The 15,136-nt window shown below is 56.3% G+C and overlaps 5 protein-coding genes across 5 annotated transcripts; 2 read left to right on the forward strand and 3 right to left on the reverse strand.

Moving 5' to 3' along the window:
* Nucleotides 1–1,182: 1,182 nt before the first annotated feature.
* BDP81DRAFT_431627 (uncharacterized protein) lies at nucleotides 1,183–2,690 on the reverse strand. The gene has a single exon (XM_060590693.1). It carries the CDS (start codon nucleotides 2,639–2,641, stop codon nucleotides 1,199–1,201), a length of 1,443 nt encoding a protein of 480 aa, XP_060443219.1. The 5' UTR covers nucleotides 2,642–2,690; the 3' UTR covers nucleotides 1,183–1,198.
* Nucleotides 2,691–3,372: 682 nt separating this feature from the next.
* Nucleotides 3,373–4,239, reverse strand: BDP81DRAFT_451153 (uncharacterized protein; the record flags this gene model as incomplete). The annotated part of the gene is made up of 4 exons (XM_060592601.1): nucleotides 3,373–3,683; nucleotides 3,731–3,847; nucleotides 3,905–4,018; nucleotides 4,119–4,239. 4 exons carry the CDS (start codon nucleotides 4,237–4,239, stop codon nucleotides 3,373–3,375), a joined length of 663 nt encoding a protein of 220 aa, XP_060443220.1.
* Nucleotides 4,240–5,369: 1,130 nt separating this feature from the next.
* Nucleotides 5,370–7,465, forward strand: BDP81DRAFT_462436 (uncharacterized protein; the record flags this gene model as incomplete). Its single annotated transcript, XM_060593899.1, has 6 exons — nucleotides 5,370–5,373; nucleotides 5,451–5,507; nucleotides 5,627–5,668; nucleotides 5,802–5,900; nucleotides 5,951–6,247; nucleotides 6,300–7,465. 6 exons carry the CDS (start codon nucleotides 5,370–5,372, stop codon nucleotides 7,463–7,465), a joined length of 1,665 nt encoding a protein of 554 aa, XP_060443221.1.
* Nucleotides 7,466–8,855: 1,390 nt separating this feature from the next.
* BDP81DRAFT_323905 (elongation factor Tu GTP binding domain-containing protein) lies at nucleotides 8,856–12,183 on the reverse strand (the record flags this gene model as incomplete). Its single annotated transcript, XM_060584835.1, has 3 exons — nucleotides 8,856–9,820; nucleotides 9,893–12,062; nucleotides 12,121–12,183. 3 exons carry the CDS (start codon nucleotides 12,181–12,183, stop codon nucleotides 8,856–8,858), a joined length of 3,198 nt encoding a protein of 1,065 aa, XP_060443222.1.
* Nucleotides 12,184–13,362: 1,179 nt separating this feature from the next.
* BDP81DRAFT_323922 (eukaryotic translation initiation factor 3 subunit L) lies at nucleotides 13,363–15,014 on the forward strand (the record flags this gene model as incomplete). The annotated part of the gene is made up of 3 exons (XM_060584838.1): nucleotides 13,363–13,674; nucleotides 13,809–14,849; nucleotides 14,931–15,014. The coding sequence occupies 3 exons, from the start codon at nucleotides 13,363–13,365 to the stop codon at nucleotides 15,012–15,014; spliced, it is 1,437 nt and encodes a 478-aa protein (XP_060443223.1).
* Nucleotides 15,015–15,136: the final 122 nt, after the last annotated feature.

The raw sequence follows: 15,136 nt of genomic DNA on the forward strand, positions 1-15,136 counted from the left end.
TTGAAGGAAGAGACGTGATGGAATTACTCCGTTGGAATGTGTCCAGTTGTCGAACAAATACCTTGCTTAGCTAATGGAAGGTAAGGTACGTAGATGTGCACCTGGCCCGGAGTTATGGCTCCCTTCACTCCCGAATTCCCGTCCAATCGATGCAAATCCCACCCTCAGCCACTTCCGGCCTTACCCTTTTCTCATTGGCCTCTCCGTCTTTCAATGTGGAGACTCCCGCGCGCCAGGTATCCACCCCTTCTCCGGCCTACCTACCTGTCACCGCGTGGTACCAGCCGTCCGGAGCATCACATCGGAGATCCTCCTCCATCAATTCAACAATTACTTGCATCACTTCACACTAACACTTCGTATGCACCTCACCAAATCACTTGCATCAGCGAGGGGCCGTGCTCATGCTCCAGCTCAACCCATCAATGCGCCGCTGCATCGGACGGTACCATCGCCTTACGTCTCACAATGTACTTGTGCCTGTATTCGTGCCTGGTTATCCCCCCCTCGCCCTTGTTGCCGCCGAAGCTAGGGCTGCTCCAAGGATCTAGCACGTGCAGCAAGCGCGCCTCCCCAATACCCTTCTTCCTCCCTGCACTTGCTATCAAGTTGTAAGCCTTCGGACTTACGAAGGGACTACCTAAACAACCAAGTGTAGACCGAGATATTGTCTTGGTGAGGGAGATAAGCACGGCAGGGTGCATGGATACTTGCAAGGGCCAGGAGCCTCACGAGGAGTATCTCAGCCTTTCTCCTCCTATTCCCATTGCCGAATGAAACGAATGCCAGCCTGGCCCAGATCTAGACAAGCTCAAGATTGCCTTTAGATATCATCGGGGTCGAGTTAGGCAGCCAGGTTCAAGGATTGAAGGTTATGTAAAGTCTGTGACTATCTCATTTTCAAGTATATCGTTTGTTTTGTTTTTCTGCCCTATTGCTCCAAGTATATCATTTACATGCGAAATATCGAAACATCTCTATTCCGCTTATCAACTATATTCCTAATTATCAAGTAAACTTGACCGTTGAATAATCGGGAGCTACAGGGGAACAGACGTAGCCAACTGACAAGTCAACGGCGGCTTCAAAGACGAGTCATGTCCGCGGTGCTCTGATAGCATGTGGCCATTCAAGTAAGCTAGTAGCTGAGCATCAGTCTTCTCCTTCGTCTTGACATTTGACATGGGATATTAATCAATTAATAATCTTTATCAAAATACAAAGGCACCACCGGACAATACCCATCCCTCGGCGGATCATGCTTCATCCCAACCTCAACCTTCAACCCATCACACGCAGCAGTATCCCCGTGCAACGCAAACCACGACGTCTCGAGCAAAAAGTCCATGAACCGCTTCCCCGCTTCCGGCGAGACCTTCTTGCCCTTGTCCTCTTTGAAAAACACCCTCTTCCACCCGGACGCCTCGCACCACATGATGATGAGACACCACCGTCGCGGCTTAGCCCCGGCGCCGTTGGGTCCGTTGAAGCTGCTGCCGTGATGAACGAGATTCACACAAAAGGCATGAACCTCCTTCCCCGCAAACGTCTTGCTCGCGTGCGCCGCCGTCTGCAGGTACTCCTGCGGATCGGCCTCCGCGTCGTCGCCAACCTGCCACGACGTCAGCGCGTCGTTACACGAGAACAGCTGGAACAGTAACTCTGGCGTCCTGCCGCGCTCGACGTCGTATGCCGGCAGAACCTGTTTCTGAAAGGACCTTGACATTTTGAAGCCCGGCAGTTCGGAGAAGCGCGGGAAGTAAGAAACCGAGACCAATGAAGAACCGCGGCTGGCCTGCTGTCGGCGGCGCGCGGCGTACCGGGCGGGCATGGATACGTTGGCCAGCGGGATCGGGAGGTTCGCCTGCGGTCTGGACCTGTGCCGTCCAAATGTTGATGTGAAGGACGTGGTCCAGAGCGGGATGCAAATGACTGTATCGTCGTGGTTCTTGATGTCGTGTTTGCAGTTGATGGCGGCGTAGACTGTCGTCGAGGAGGCTGTTCTGATGAGGGGCAGCGTCATGCTCAAACCTAGATTCGTCATTGTGAATTCCTTTACGAGGGACCAGTTGTCGTCCGCGGCGGTTCTGCATTTCACGACCTGTCCGCAACCCGAGAATGCGGATGGGTGCGGCGCCAGCAGCGTGACCCAGAGGTCGCGGCGGGGGTCCATCGTCTTCTCGGTCCAGTCCCACGCGAAAAGGCTCTGGTCCGTCGAGACCTTCATGATTTCCTCTTGTAGCCTGCGGAAGGCTTCGTGACCCTCGCCGTAGAGCAGAGGCATGTGGATCTGGAAGATGCCGAGAAGGCAGTACGCCGTGTCCTCGGTCCGCGTCGTCTGGCGGCTAGACGCCCACGACATCCTCTTGGCGACGCAGGCGGAGGAGAGGGTCTGCGGGTAAATGAGGACGTCGACGTCGATGCCCGTGATGGAAGCAATGGAATACGCCAGAGTCTCCTTGGTCCCGATGGGCTCCCACGTGCTATCGTAAAACGTCATATCCGCGGGCGCCAGCAGCTCCTGTAACGTCCAGCCCCGCGTGAACCACCGGCACTGACGTAGATCGACCCTTGTCCCACCGGGCTTGAGGTCTTCCAGGTGAACGTAGCAGATGGAGGCGCCGCGGTACCAGGCGAACATGGAGTTGATGGCCTCGGAGAGCTCGGCGCTGCTCTTCTTGTCGATGCAGTTCGTGTCGACCCAGACGTGGCTAATGCCTTCTTGCCGGGCGATGCGGCACGTGTTTGCAATCTTTTGGAACCCGCGCTTGGAGTTGATGTGTTTGCGGGAGCCGAGGTCGTCTTCTTGCCATAGCAGCCATTCTTGGAAGGTGACCTCGTCGGTGCCCCATGTGTGTGAGAGGATGGCGTATTTGGGGAGATCTGAGTCGAAGAAGTCTTCGAGTTGTAGTGTTGAGGTATTAATTAGCCTCATAGTGTACAATCTATATATACATCGATTGATAAGGATGATATTGACTATGGGAAATGACCATTGCGAAATGGTGTCGTTGCTGATGTGAGAGGATTGTTGGAGATGCGGGTGCTCACTCTTGAAGATGTATCTAATCGCACAAGGCTAGGTTGCATGCATGCCTGGCCAATCAACGTCAGCATGATAATGATGCCAGGGGTAGTCTCGAGTTGGGTGCAACTCCATCTGACGCTCCGAGATCTTCATCTGGTGTTACGCGATGAGCAAGGTGAGTGCAGTACAAACATCGACATAGTGAGGAAGAGTTGGTGCCTTGATAGAAATGTGAAAAGGCTCCTCTATAAAGGGCAAATAAGTAAAGTCTTGCTTGTTGGTACAATTTACAGTTGTAATGCTGACAGAGTTATACATGTTGATGAAACAGACGTAATGCTCTGCTATCGGGCATCTCGTGGTTGTGCTGCGTCCTTCGGGGGTGGCGGAGGAGCTGCTGCCTTTGCGGCGCGAAGCTCTACAATCTTTTCGTCAATGAGAGCGATCTCGGCGTCTATCCTGAGCATCTTCTCATCAATCATGTCGCGGTACTCGTCATCTGAAAGCTTCTTCAGAGGACTCCAACTTGACTCGAAGATGCTCTTCTTCTTTTCCGTAACCTCCGGTCTGCCTTGCGATGCGTTCACAAAGGCCTGTCCCGTTCCTCCGATGAGGGAGAACACGATGACTCCTGGGATGATGTTTTTTGGGCCACCTGATGAGCGTTAGAAGCGGTCAATATCTCAGGAAGGGGGTACTCACGAATTAGTCCTCCAACCATTCCTGCCGTGCCTCCTGCAAGGGCACTTGCTTGGATCTTGGATGGGTTGGAGAGCTTCTCTTCGCCGCCCCACGCGGCCATAACTACAGACCTCGAGACTATCGCAAAACTTTCAGTACGCCGTCATGAAGAATGTGAGAAATCCAGCCACATACGCCAGTAACTTGAACCGAGGGCGAACCACTGGATACCAGATGCTACCGCGAACAGAGCTGGTGTGGAGTCCCGGATAATGCCGCCTGCAATGCCACTGAACATGCCGACGGTGCCTGTCAAAGATGTCAGCTGTAGAACCGTGCTTTACTTCGAGATGAGGCAGCCCTCAGATAATGAATCTGATGGGGTTCTGCCTCCGACGTCGTCACTTACCAGTCATTGCACCAACTTTCAGGGGCGGACCCAAGAGATCGACCAACCCTGGTGGCAGCAAACCTCGAGGCTGCCGCTTCCGCCTGGGCTCTTCTGTGCCATCTCTCGCTTCATCTGACATGATGAAAGACTGAAAGATCGGGTTGCAGCATAAAATGAGATGACGATGAGCTGACTTACAGTCGATGGGCCCGATCAGATGTGTAGGTTGTTCTGGAAGCTTTGGGCAAGGGTGGAATACATGCATCAAACGGGGTAGTAGTAATCAAGCGAGTTGGCGACGTTGTTCAAATGTTTCGTGCGGCTCAAAACGAGATTGAGCCGTGCAGACCCGATAGATGCAAGAAAGGCGGGGGTGATGTTCAACTGCAGGCGCACATCATTCACTTTTTTTTCTCCTTCCAAGTTGATGACCTCAAGCTTGTACCTTGTACCTAGGCACCGATAGATCCGTAGGTACCAACAGCAGTGAAGGGGCCATCCGTGGCACAGCACAGGGCGCGGTGGGCAGGGGAAGTTGAACGGGAAGGGAGGGATGGAGGGGAGTGGAGGGGGAAACACAGGCGGGAAAAACGCTGAGGCCCCAAGGCTCACCCCGCTGAAGTCACTGGAAGCACTGGGCACTTGTGGCACTGCTCAGTACCAGTGTACGGTGGCACGGTGGGCAGCAGGCTGTGGAACACCTAAAAAAAAAACGAAGAAAAAAACAGCCCCTCTTTCATAAATGGGAATTGTTCAATCACGGGGTTTCCCGGTGGTCATGGCCCGAGCGTCTTTGGCGGGGCGCTAGGTTGAAAAGGTGAGCTAGGCCGCGGCGGGGCTAGTGCCTCCCACTCCTGGCCACCTCGAGAAAATTGTCCAACCCTCACAAACTTTCAATCACCCTCTGCCTCTCTGCTGCGCGGGTAAAACTTCGACCCTTTCTTCCCCCCAAAAAGACTACCAGCCCCAGCAAATCACCGCAAGCTGGGCCGTTTTTACCAAGTCTACTACGTCTCCGATACCCTCTGACGTATCGTACAAAAAAGACTTTATCCATCTCCGGTGTCAAGAGATATCCCTTTACTTAGGCGACATCTCCCCCCCACGACACTGCGAAATATCCCTCGGACATTTCCAATCCTCTCCGCACCAACGCTCCCACCAAACCCGCATCTCTAACCAACACCCACGCCGTTCGGCTCTTCTACATACTCCCCGCATCGCGCATCGATCATACTCGACGCGCGAAGCCGTCTCAACACCGCAATCATGGGTTCGTGCTACCCTGCTCGCCGTCGCAAGCTGTTGCAACGTCTCCCGCCCGTACCAAGACTAACCGTGTCATCATAGCGCCCAAGAAGAAGGAGCAGGTCAAGATGGCCCTTGGCGACTTCCTGCAGGACTCCAGTCAGTCGCACCCCCTCCGACGATCCTCTTTACAGACGCTGCCTCGACAACTGCTACCGCCGACTTCATTTCTTGCTCGACTATCGAGTTAGTATATCATCGACTGACACTTTATATAGGCTACGGCGGATCATGGGCTGATGAGGTCGAGGATACGTACAGTGAGTTATATCGCCTAAAACATACCACTTTGGAAGCAAATGCTAACGCCCTACAGCCGGTATGCGACATTTCCACGAGCCGGTCTAGCGCCGCACAAGTTTTGTTCCTTACCCACTGACACCATCTTTATAGGCACTCAGGCTCTCCCCGCCCCCGAGCGCGCTGGCTACCGTCCCAGCCAAGGTGGCTGGGGTAGCGGCGGCGGCGACCGCGGTGACCGTTCCGAGCGCAGTGAGTCCATCTCGGAAAGGTAGAAATGGACACATCTAACCAGTGTGTAGGAGACTATGGCGGCTACTCTTCCATCCGCGAGAACCTTCCCCAGCAGCTCCCCGAGAGACCCCCCTACACCGCCCACCTTGGCAACCTGTCCTACGATGCCACCGAGGAGACCGTCAACGAGTTCTTCGAGGGCTGCAACATCATCAGCGTCCGCATCATCGAGGACCGCGAGCAGCAGCGCCCCAAGGGCTTCGCCTACGCCGAGTTCCAGGATCTTGAGGGACTGAAGCAGGCTTTGACTCTGGATGGCCAGACTTTCCAGGGACGTGCTATTAGAATCAAGGTTGCCGATCCTCGTAAGTACATGCCCCGAGGTTGACCCAAGGTTGAAAGCTGACACTTTCAAAGCCCGTGGTGGTAACCGTGACGGCGAATCCAACCGCGACTTCAGTGACTGGTCCCGCAAGGGTCCCCTGCCCGACTTGCCTGGACGTGGTGGAAACGATCGTCGCCCCTCCGACTTTGGCGAGCGCCGTGGCCCCCGTGAGCCTCGCGAGCCCCGTGAGGACGACGGAAAGGTCCGCGACTTTGGCAACTGGGAGCGCAGAGGCCCCCTTTCCCCCGTTGCTCCCAAGGAGGGCTCTGGCTCCCGCGATGGCAGCCGTCCCCGTACCAACGATGGACCCCGCGAGTTCCGCGACCGCCGCCAGTCCCCTGCTGCCTGGGGTGAGGGCCAGGGACCCCGCCAGGACTCCCGTCCTCCCCGCCCCGAGAGAGTCCCCACCGCCGCCGAGACCGACAGCCAGTGGAGAACCAAGATGCGCCCTGATGCTGCCCAGTCCCGCGACGGCAGCGAGGCGCCTTCTTCCCCTTCAGCCGCCCCCGCCGCTCCCGTCGGCCGCCCCAGGTTGAACTTGGCGAAGCGCACCGTTTCCGAGGCTCCCGACGTTACGTCTCCCTCCGGAACTGACTCCAAGGCCAGCCCCTTCGGTGCTGCCCGTCCCATCGACACTGCTGCAAAGGAGCGTCTGATTGAGGAGAAGAAGGAGCAACACGCCAAGGAGAAGCGCGAGGCCGACGAGAAGGCCAAGGAGGAGCGTCGCCTTGCCAAGGAGGCCGCTCTCAAGGAGGCCGAGGAGAAGGCTGAGCAAGAGGCTGCTGCCAAGGAGAAGGCCGAGAAGGAGGCTGCTGAGGCTCCCAAGGAGGAGGTCGCCCAGGAGGATGCCGCCGATAAGGAGAACGGCACATCTGAGGAGAAGATTCCCGTCAGAGCCAAGGAGCCAAGAGAGCCTAAGGAGGCTGCCCCCAAGTCTCGTGCTGCTGAGGCTAACAGCTGGAGATCATCTGGTGCCTCCCGTGGTGCCCCGACTGGACCTCGCGGTGGACGTGGTGGACCTCGTGGTGGTGGCCGATTTGAGGGAGGCCGCTCCCCTCGCTCCAACGGCCCTGCTGAGAAGCAGTCCCCGGCTGCTGCCGGCAGTGAGTCTGGCGATGCTGCCCCTGTGGAGGACGATGGTTGGACCACGGTCCCCAACAAGGGCCGTCGCAATGTTGGACCCCGTGGCACTGCCTAGGAGGTGGGCGTGCATAGTCCATTCATCCTTCAGCGTCCAGTCGGACCCAGTGCGGTCAAGGCCGCAGTCGAGTCGGCAATTATCGCCGAGAAGATGCTCCCACGTGTTTGCTTGCGGGGCCTAGATGACATTTCTCGTCATCACATATACCCAGACGACTCCGAATACGATTCTGACGAACGACTTTACGCCACGAACCGCTTACTTGGGGCTTGAAGGGCATGAATTCTCTATTCCGATACTTTGCTTTTCGACAGACGACAAAAACTGGCTCACTACGGATCTGCTGAAGGAAACAAAAAACACTTTCCTTTTTTTACTCAGCACCCTCTGCGGTCTCTGGCTCAGGTGGCTTGCCATCCTTTGGGCAAGATAGGTCTCCTCGACTCAACGACTGGAGAAGGCGCGCACTTTCGCACGCATTCATCGGAGTTTGCGAAGTGGTTACTAAAAAGAAAAGGGCTCATGGATGTTGGAAGAAAAGGGGGCTCATGACCATGTTGTTGTTTTTTTGCCTCGCTCAACTTTTTCCTTTGTCTCCTCTCCCCTCTGCTGTACCTCGAGACCCTTCTTTGCCCAAGGGGTTCTCGGGGGCTCCAGCGAAGTAACAGACCTACCTTACCTACCATACCGATCCGCCAGGATTCACACTCAGCTCTTAGTTGCAAACAAGGAGCTTCAAAAGGAATCCAAACACAAAAGTCTCAACCAAAGTTCTACTTGGCTCTTTTCCTCCTCTTTCTCCGTCCCTTTTTTTTTTTTTTTTGCGTGCAACGATAGATGATCTGCCCCTCAGTTATGAAAATTCTCCCGGCTGTTCATGATTATTCACGCTCGTAAGCCCTTTTTTGAGATGGCAAGTCCTAGTCTTCCTCGTCTTTTTTCTCCAGTTTCCCTCTATTTCACCCTTCTACCACGGCCCCTTCGATACCAGAATGATGGTGGCGAGCTGAGCTCATTTGAGTTCTTTTCTTCCTTGTGCTACCGAGGGGTGGTTTTAAAATGGATTGTGTTTTTTTGACTGTGGTTGAAGGCTGATTGTCGAAGGGGGGATGATGGGAAAGGTGTGAGTGAGCCTGGCGCTGCGCGTGGAGGTGCAAAATATATGATATGCAAGGGCATGAAATACAAAAGTATAAAAACTTTGCTGCTTTCTCGAGTCTTTACTGTGGCAGTGTGGTGTGATGGTTATGATATTGTTACTGCTTTGTGGGCGAGTTGAAGCCTTGGATAAGATATGTGAAGGAGCAATACATGTGGGTGGGTTCATCAGATATCACAAAAGGTACAGTTGAGTGAATTGAGTATTCTTCATGAAACCACACGCTTCTACCTCTACCAAACCCCCATCTTGGTCAACAATCATATTCCCAAAGCCCCACGACAAACACTACCTCTTGAGAGTCTTCTGCTTCTCCGCATCCCTAGCAACATTCCTCCCCTCAACCAACAACCCCTTCTTCCGCCTCACACCATCCATATACCGTTTCGCCACATTCTCCTTATCCGCCAACTCGCCCAAATCCTCCAGATCATCCTCGGTAAACGGCACCCAGAACGGATCCTGGTCAAGAACCTCGTACCCCGCAAAAATAAGCTGCGGCTGCGCCGCGCCCGAAGTCCGTTTCCGCATCTCGTCCGCGAAGCCAAAGGACTCTGCCACGGGGAGAACAGAGTTGATGCTGAAGAATGGCGTGCCTTCCTTCATGGCCTCGGAGAGGACGCGCCCGCGACGGCGGGTGAGCACGTCGTAGACGCGGCCTAGGACCTCTGTCGAGGCTTGGATTTCGACCGTGTACATTGCCAGCATGAGGCGCGGGGACCAGTCGAGCATGCCCGAGCGGAGGGTGGCGGTGAAGGTTTTGATGATTTCGCCTGTGAGGCGGGGGAGGCGGTCGCGGGCGGAGGCGTCGTCGTCGGTGGGGTTGATGACGACGTCTTCGAGGAAGACGGCGATGCCGCGGACGGGTTCGCGGCAGAGGGGTCCTTGGGCTGTGGCGAGCTGGAAGGCGTAGGGGATTTTGTCGGCTACGTGGGAGGGGTGGAGGGCTTCGTCTGCTTGGGGTGCTGCTGCTGAGCCGTCGCGTTCGGTGGACGTTTGGGAGAAGAGCTTTGCGAGGAGGCCTTCTTTTGTGGCGTCGACGAGGATGTTGGGGCCGGTGCGGCGGGGGCCGAAGGCGGCGATGCGGTCGATTGCGGATTTGAAGTGTTCGCGGCCGGTGCGGGAGGATTCGAGGGCGGATTGGAGGCCTGTTTTGAAGTCGTCTAGGGACATTGTCTTTGCGGCTGTTAGGTCTGTGTCGACGTCGTCTGCGGCTTCGCCAGGGACAGCGGCGGAGTCTGTGCCTTCGGTGCCTTGAGTTCCTTCGGTTGTCTCGCCTTCGGTTGTTGTGGAGTTGGCGGCGGCTGTGCGATCCGAGTACATACGTTTGATGACGTCTCCGTTCTTGAGGAGGAACTCCGTGGCGTCGGACGGCAGAGGCCGGACCTGGAGGCGGATGGAGACCTGCTTGGAGGAGGTGGTGCCGACGACGACGCCACGGCCGAGGTCCTTGTTCGCGGGGGGCCGCATCTCCTCGGCGCGGACAATGGTCTCGCGGTAGGGCACGATGGGGGCGCCGGCCTGGATGTCACAGCGGGCGAAACGCTCCTTGAGATCGGTGAGGCAGCGCTCGAGGTGCAGTTCGCCGGCGGTGAGGAGGACGTGCTCGCCGCTGCTGAACTGCTCGTACTCTGCGCAGGGATCGGACTGGACGAGGAGGCGGAGGCCGTGGATCATCTTATCAAGGTCGGCCGGGTTAACGGGCTCGAGGGCGACGCGGACGATGGGTTTGCCGAGCGTACCTGCCACGCCGGCGAGGTTGACGGCGCCGTCGAGTCGGCTGCAGAGAGTGCCGTTCTTGAGGAGGTGGCCTTCGAGACCGCCGATACCGAAGACGACGCCTGCGGGGACGGAGTCGAGCGACTCGAGGTTGCGGCCCATGAGCATGTAGAGCGCCGTGACGGTGACTTGTTTCGGTGAGGGCTGGGCGTTGGGGTTGGCGGGAGACCACTTGGGCGGGATAACCCAGAGGCTGTCGCCGACGGAAAGGGTGCCCGAGTACATGCGCGCGAAGCCGATGAGGTGCTCGGGGTCGACCTCTTTCTCTTCGTGCTCCGGGGCGTAGCCGTCCAGGTTGACCTCCTCGAGCGCTGTCGTGAGGTCGTTGATTGCGTTTCCGCTCGAGGGGGCGGCGGCTTGGGCGCGGGCCGCTTCCGCTCTCTTCTTTCGGGCGAGTTCCCTCGCCTCGTCGGCGGTCAACTGGCCCGGCTTGCGCTTGTTGTGAGGGAGTTCGCTCTCGGGGACGGAAACCATTTTGCTGACGTAGGCTACGACGGGATCTGAAGGGCCGGTCTTGAAGGAGATCATGGCGTTCTTGATCTCTTCATTGATGGCGTCTGAGCCGGGGACGTCTTCCAGCATCTCGGGCAGTCTCTCGGCTTGCGCGACTGGGGGTGATGGTAGGGACTCGATGACGGAGACGAGCATGGCTGTCGACAGCGGGAGCCAGGACGCAAAAACTGTAGTTAGGAGCAGCCGAGGGTCTCGGGAGCGCATGATGTGAGGAGGGATAGTCAGTCCGAGGGACTTCGTAATCTTCTCCAGCAGCGCGGGGTCGCCCCTGTTGTTGTCGCCGCCGACGGTGGCCTGGTAGACGGTCCAGATAGGCTCCAAAACCAGCTGCACAAACATGGGCTTCAGGTTTCTTCCCTTGAGATGCTTCTGGCCCAGGATCTTCTTGGTCTTGGGGTCAAGGTAGAAGCTGCCCCATAGCACCTTCTCCATGACATCTCTCTTGATGCCGAGCTTCTTCTGATACAGACCGGCGAATTGGCGCACGGTAAACGCCCAACCGTCAATGGCGCTGCTGAAAATGACATTGTTCTTCTCGGGCGCAAAGTAGAGATCTTCATCATCGCGCTCCTCAAACTGAAGCTCTCCCGACTCAGTCATGGAATCCAGACCAACCTCCTTGGCAGCCGCCGCCTGGACGCGCTCCTCCATCCGCTCGCGCCAGTTGAGATCCTCTTCCATACGCTCGCCCTGGAAGAAACTTCCCAGCACGGCGTTGACCTGCTCGAGAATCTTGCTGAGATGAGTATAGGCCTCAGCAGGCGTCATCTTGAGTTCGGTAATGAGGCGGTCAATCTTGTTGATGACAAGCAAGGGCTTGAGCTTCTCGGTCCACGTCTGGCGTAGGACGGTGACGGTCTGACTGCACACGCCCTCGACGGCGTCAACGAGCACGACGGCACCGTCGCACAGGCGCGAGGCGGTGGAGACCTCGCTGCTAAAGTCAATGTGGCCAGGCGAGTCGATGAGGTTGATGAGGTACTCCTTGGCTTCAGGCTCGGCGTCGGGTGCGGATCTCCTGAGCATGGAGAAGTAGAGGGAGATGGCGGAAGATTCCATGGTGATGCCTCGGAGCTGTTCGTCGGGCCTGGAGTCGAGGTACCGGATCTTGCCGGCGAGTTTGGGTGAGATGATGCCGTTTGTTGCCAGGAGGGCGTCTGTCAGGGATGTTTTGCCATGGTCGACGTGAGCCAGGATGCAGATCTGGGAGGGGTCAGTTACTGAGATTATGGAATGCTTGTGAGGTGAGGCTGGAACTTACATTGCGCACATCCACGGCATGCCTTTGCAGGCTAGCCAGCTTGTCGGGGGTTACAACAGGCATGATGGGCGGATGTGTGGTGGAGGAAGGGTGGTAAGAGAGGGGTTCAAGGGGGTATCAAAAGATATATGGACAGAAAGCAATGCCGGATGAAAGAAACAGAGTGAATGAGAAAGCAGGTCTGGAAGTCTTTGTGATGTCTCCCCCCTTGGTTGGTATATAAGAGGCAGCCTCTGCGAATGTTTCGTCGTTTGCCCGAGGCAGATGATGTCGTTATTGACCAGGGGTCTTTGGCAGAAGTAGTGAGTGCCTGAGTGAGTTGATGATGATGATTCGGCAACTAAATGGCCCTGGTCTGTGACTAATAGGCCGACCCGAAATGGGCATTTAGGTTGGAAGCAGAACAAAAAGATGGCTCTGATTCGCCACCCTGCTGTTAAAAAGTTTTGCACGGACGAGAGGAGTGACTCTGACTCTCTTGTCGGTCGCTTGTGTCTGCAGCTTTTATCGAGCCTGAGTGGTTGGGAAGTTGATGTTATCCCATAGAAGATGAGGTGGATGCATCGAGCAACTGGTGCAGTGATGAGTAATGTTGTATAGCGTATGTGTCTATGCAGCTTTTTCTTTCTTTCTCTCGTCCCTTGCGGGAAGGAGGGGGGGGATCCAGTGATTCAATCGACGTTTCCAGGAAGGCACTGGCACAAGGAACGTTGGAATTACCTCAGCGGACTAACCCCGCCAAAAAAAAAAAACCTCCATTCAACCCCTCCAACGACTCAAAGACTGAAAGAAAAGCCACCATAACCCCTCTAATACCGTATAGTCGCATTTACCCCGTTACCTACGACCCAAGGCTGTCCATCCCCACACATCGCTCTACCGAGGGTGCAACAAACCCTAACTCGCCAAAAATTCACTGGCCCCTCTCTCTCTCCCAAACCCAAACGGTGCCTGCGATAACCTCAGCAAAAAGCCCCCGCGGGATTAGCCAGCGAAAACCAGAGGAAATTTTCGACTCGTCCGCCCGAAAACCCCACTCTGTCGAGCGAACCCCCTCCGAACCCGACCGCCCATCTGTCCTCCCCCAAACCACCCACGGGAAAGTTGAAGACATCGCCAACTTTTCGCGCCCTTCCTCTTTCGGACCCCTTCTCCCTCAAATTTTTTTTCCTTCCAATTTCTATTCCTATCACATCTTGTGTGTGGGAATAGTCTTTCACCGAGAAGAATCCACCATCCACCATGAGCGGCTACCAAAACGGAGAGCGGCCCGTCCGCGTCGACGACGACAGCGACGTCGAGGAGGAGGCCCTCGTCAACGACTACAAGGAGCAGGTCCAGTATGAGGACAACATTGGCGAGGACCTCGAGCAGGTCAACTCCCTGACCATGGCCCAGCAGACGGACGACATCCAGTCGCGCCTCGCCGCCGCCGCCCAACCCCTCGACTTCTCCGCGCCCCTCGAAGTCAAGTTCCAGAGCTACGACTCCTACTGCAGCCTGTTCCACTTCATCCTCAACAGCGAGGGTCCTGTCGACCTCGAGCCCCCTTCGGTAAGCTTCCTTCCCCAGTCTTCTTTGCTTCTACTTCCACTTGGATCAGTGACAATCTTCTCCAAATGTCCCTTGGCTGTTGCAAAGGTATCATCATGCGTAGACTAGGACCAAGCTAACATGTCTTCAAACAGTACTACTGGGCCTGGGACGTCATCGACGAGTTCATCTACCAATTCAACTCCTTCTCGTCCTACCGCATGCGCATCGCCCGCCAGGGCAACAACGAGGAGGAAATGCAGGTCCTCAAGGAGAACCCAAACACCTGGGGCTGCTACTCGGTCCTCAACGTCCTCTACTCCCTCATCCAGCGCTCCCAAATCACCGAGCAGCTGGCCGCCATGCGCCGCAACGAAGACCCCATGGCCGTCGCGGGCGAGTACGGCTCCAAGAACCTCTACCGCATGCTGGGCTACTTCTCCATCATCGGTCTCCTCCGCGTCCACTGCCTCCTCGGCGACTTCAGCCTCGCCCTCAAGACCCTCGACGACATTGAGCTCAACAAGAAGGCCATGTTCGCCCGCGTCATGGCCGCCCACTTCACCACCTACTACTACGTCGGCTTCTCCTACATGATGATGCACCGCTACGCCGACGCCATCAAGATGTTCTCCCACATCCTCGTCTACGTCTCCCGCACAAAGAACTTCCAAAAGAACGCCCAGTACGACTCCATCACCAAGAAGAACGACCAAATGTACGCCCTCATCGCCATCTGCGTCGCCTTCCACCCCACCCGCCTCGACGACACCATCCACTCCGCCCTCCGCGAGAAGTACGGCGACCAGCTCCTCAAGCTCCAGCGCGGCGGCCCCGAGTCCCTCCCCATCTTTGAGGAGCTCTTCCGCTCCGCCTGCCCCAAGTTCATCTCCCCCGTGCCCCCAGACTTTGAGAACCCCGAGTCCAACATCGACCCCGTCGAGCACCACCTTGCCGTCTTCATGGAGGAGGTCAAGATCAACATGATGAGCCCCACTGTCAAGTCCTACCTCCGCCTCTACACCACCATGGACCTCAACAAGCTGGCCGGCTTCCTCGAGGTCAAGCCCGACGAGCTCCGCTCCTGGCTCCTCGTCAACAAGCAGCGCACCAAGCAGCTGCGCTGGACCGACCATCCCAGCCTGTTGGACGGTGACCTCATCAACGTCAGCGACCTGGACTACGCTATGCAGGGTGTAAGTAACTTTGACAGAAACTGCAGCCTTTGTTTTTCCGCTGCGCATGTTCGTAACAGTATGCTAATCATCACCTTCTAGGACCTGATCCACATCTCGGAAGCCAAAGTCGGCCGCAAGCTGGTCGACTGGTACCTCCGCAACCTGTCCCGCACGTACGCTTGAGCGATCGTAAAGGATACACTTCGGGCCCTATAAAAACCAGCAAAGGCAAGGTGGACGAAATAGCTGGCCGAGGAAAAAATAAAGACTGGGAAAGGTTGGTAGCAAAATACCAAGGGGGGGTG

Source organism: Colletotrichum phormii, assembly GCF_030913505.1.
Source record: "Colletotrichum phormii strain CBS 102054 chromosome Unknown BDP81scaffold_14, whole genome shotgun sequence".
Lineage (NCBI taxonomy): Eukaryota > Fungi > Ascomycota > Sordariomycetes > Glomerellales > Glomerellaceae > Colletotrichum > Colletotrichum phormii.

What these genes read in the sequence shown, in the direction of transcription:
- BDP81DRAFT_431627 (XM_060590693.1), bottom strand. Translation starts at nt 2,641, where the DNA reads ATGTTCGCCTGGTACCGCGGCGCCTCCATCTGCTACGTTCACCTGGAA.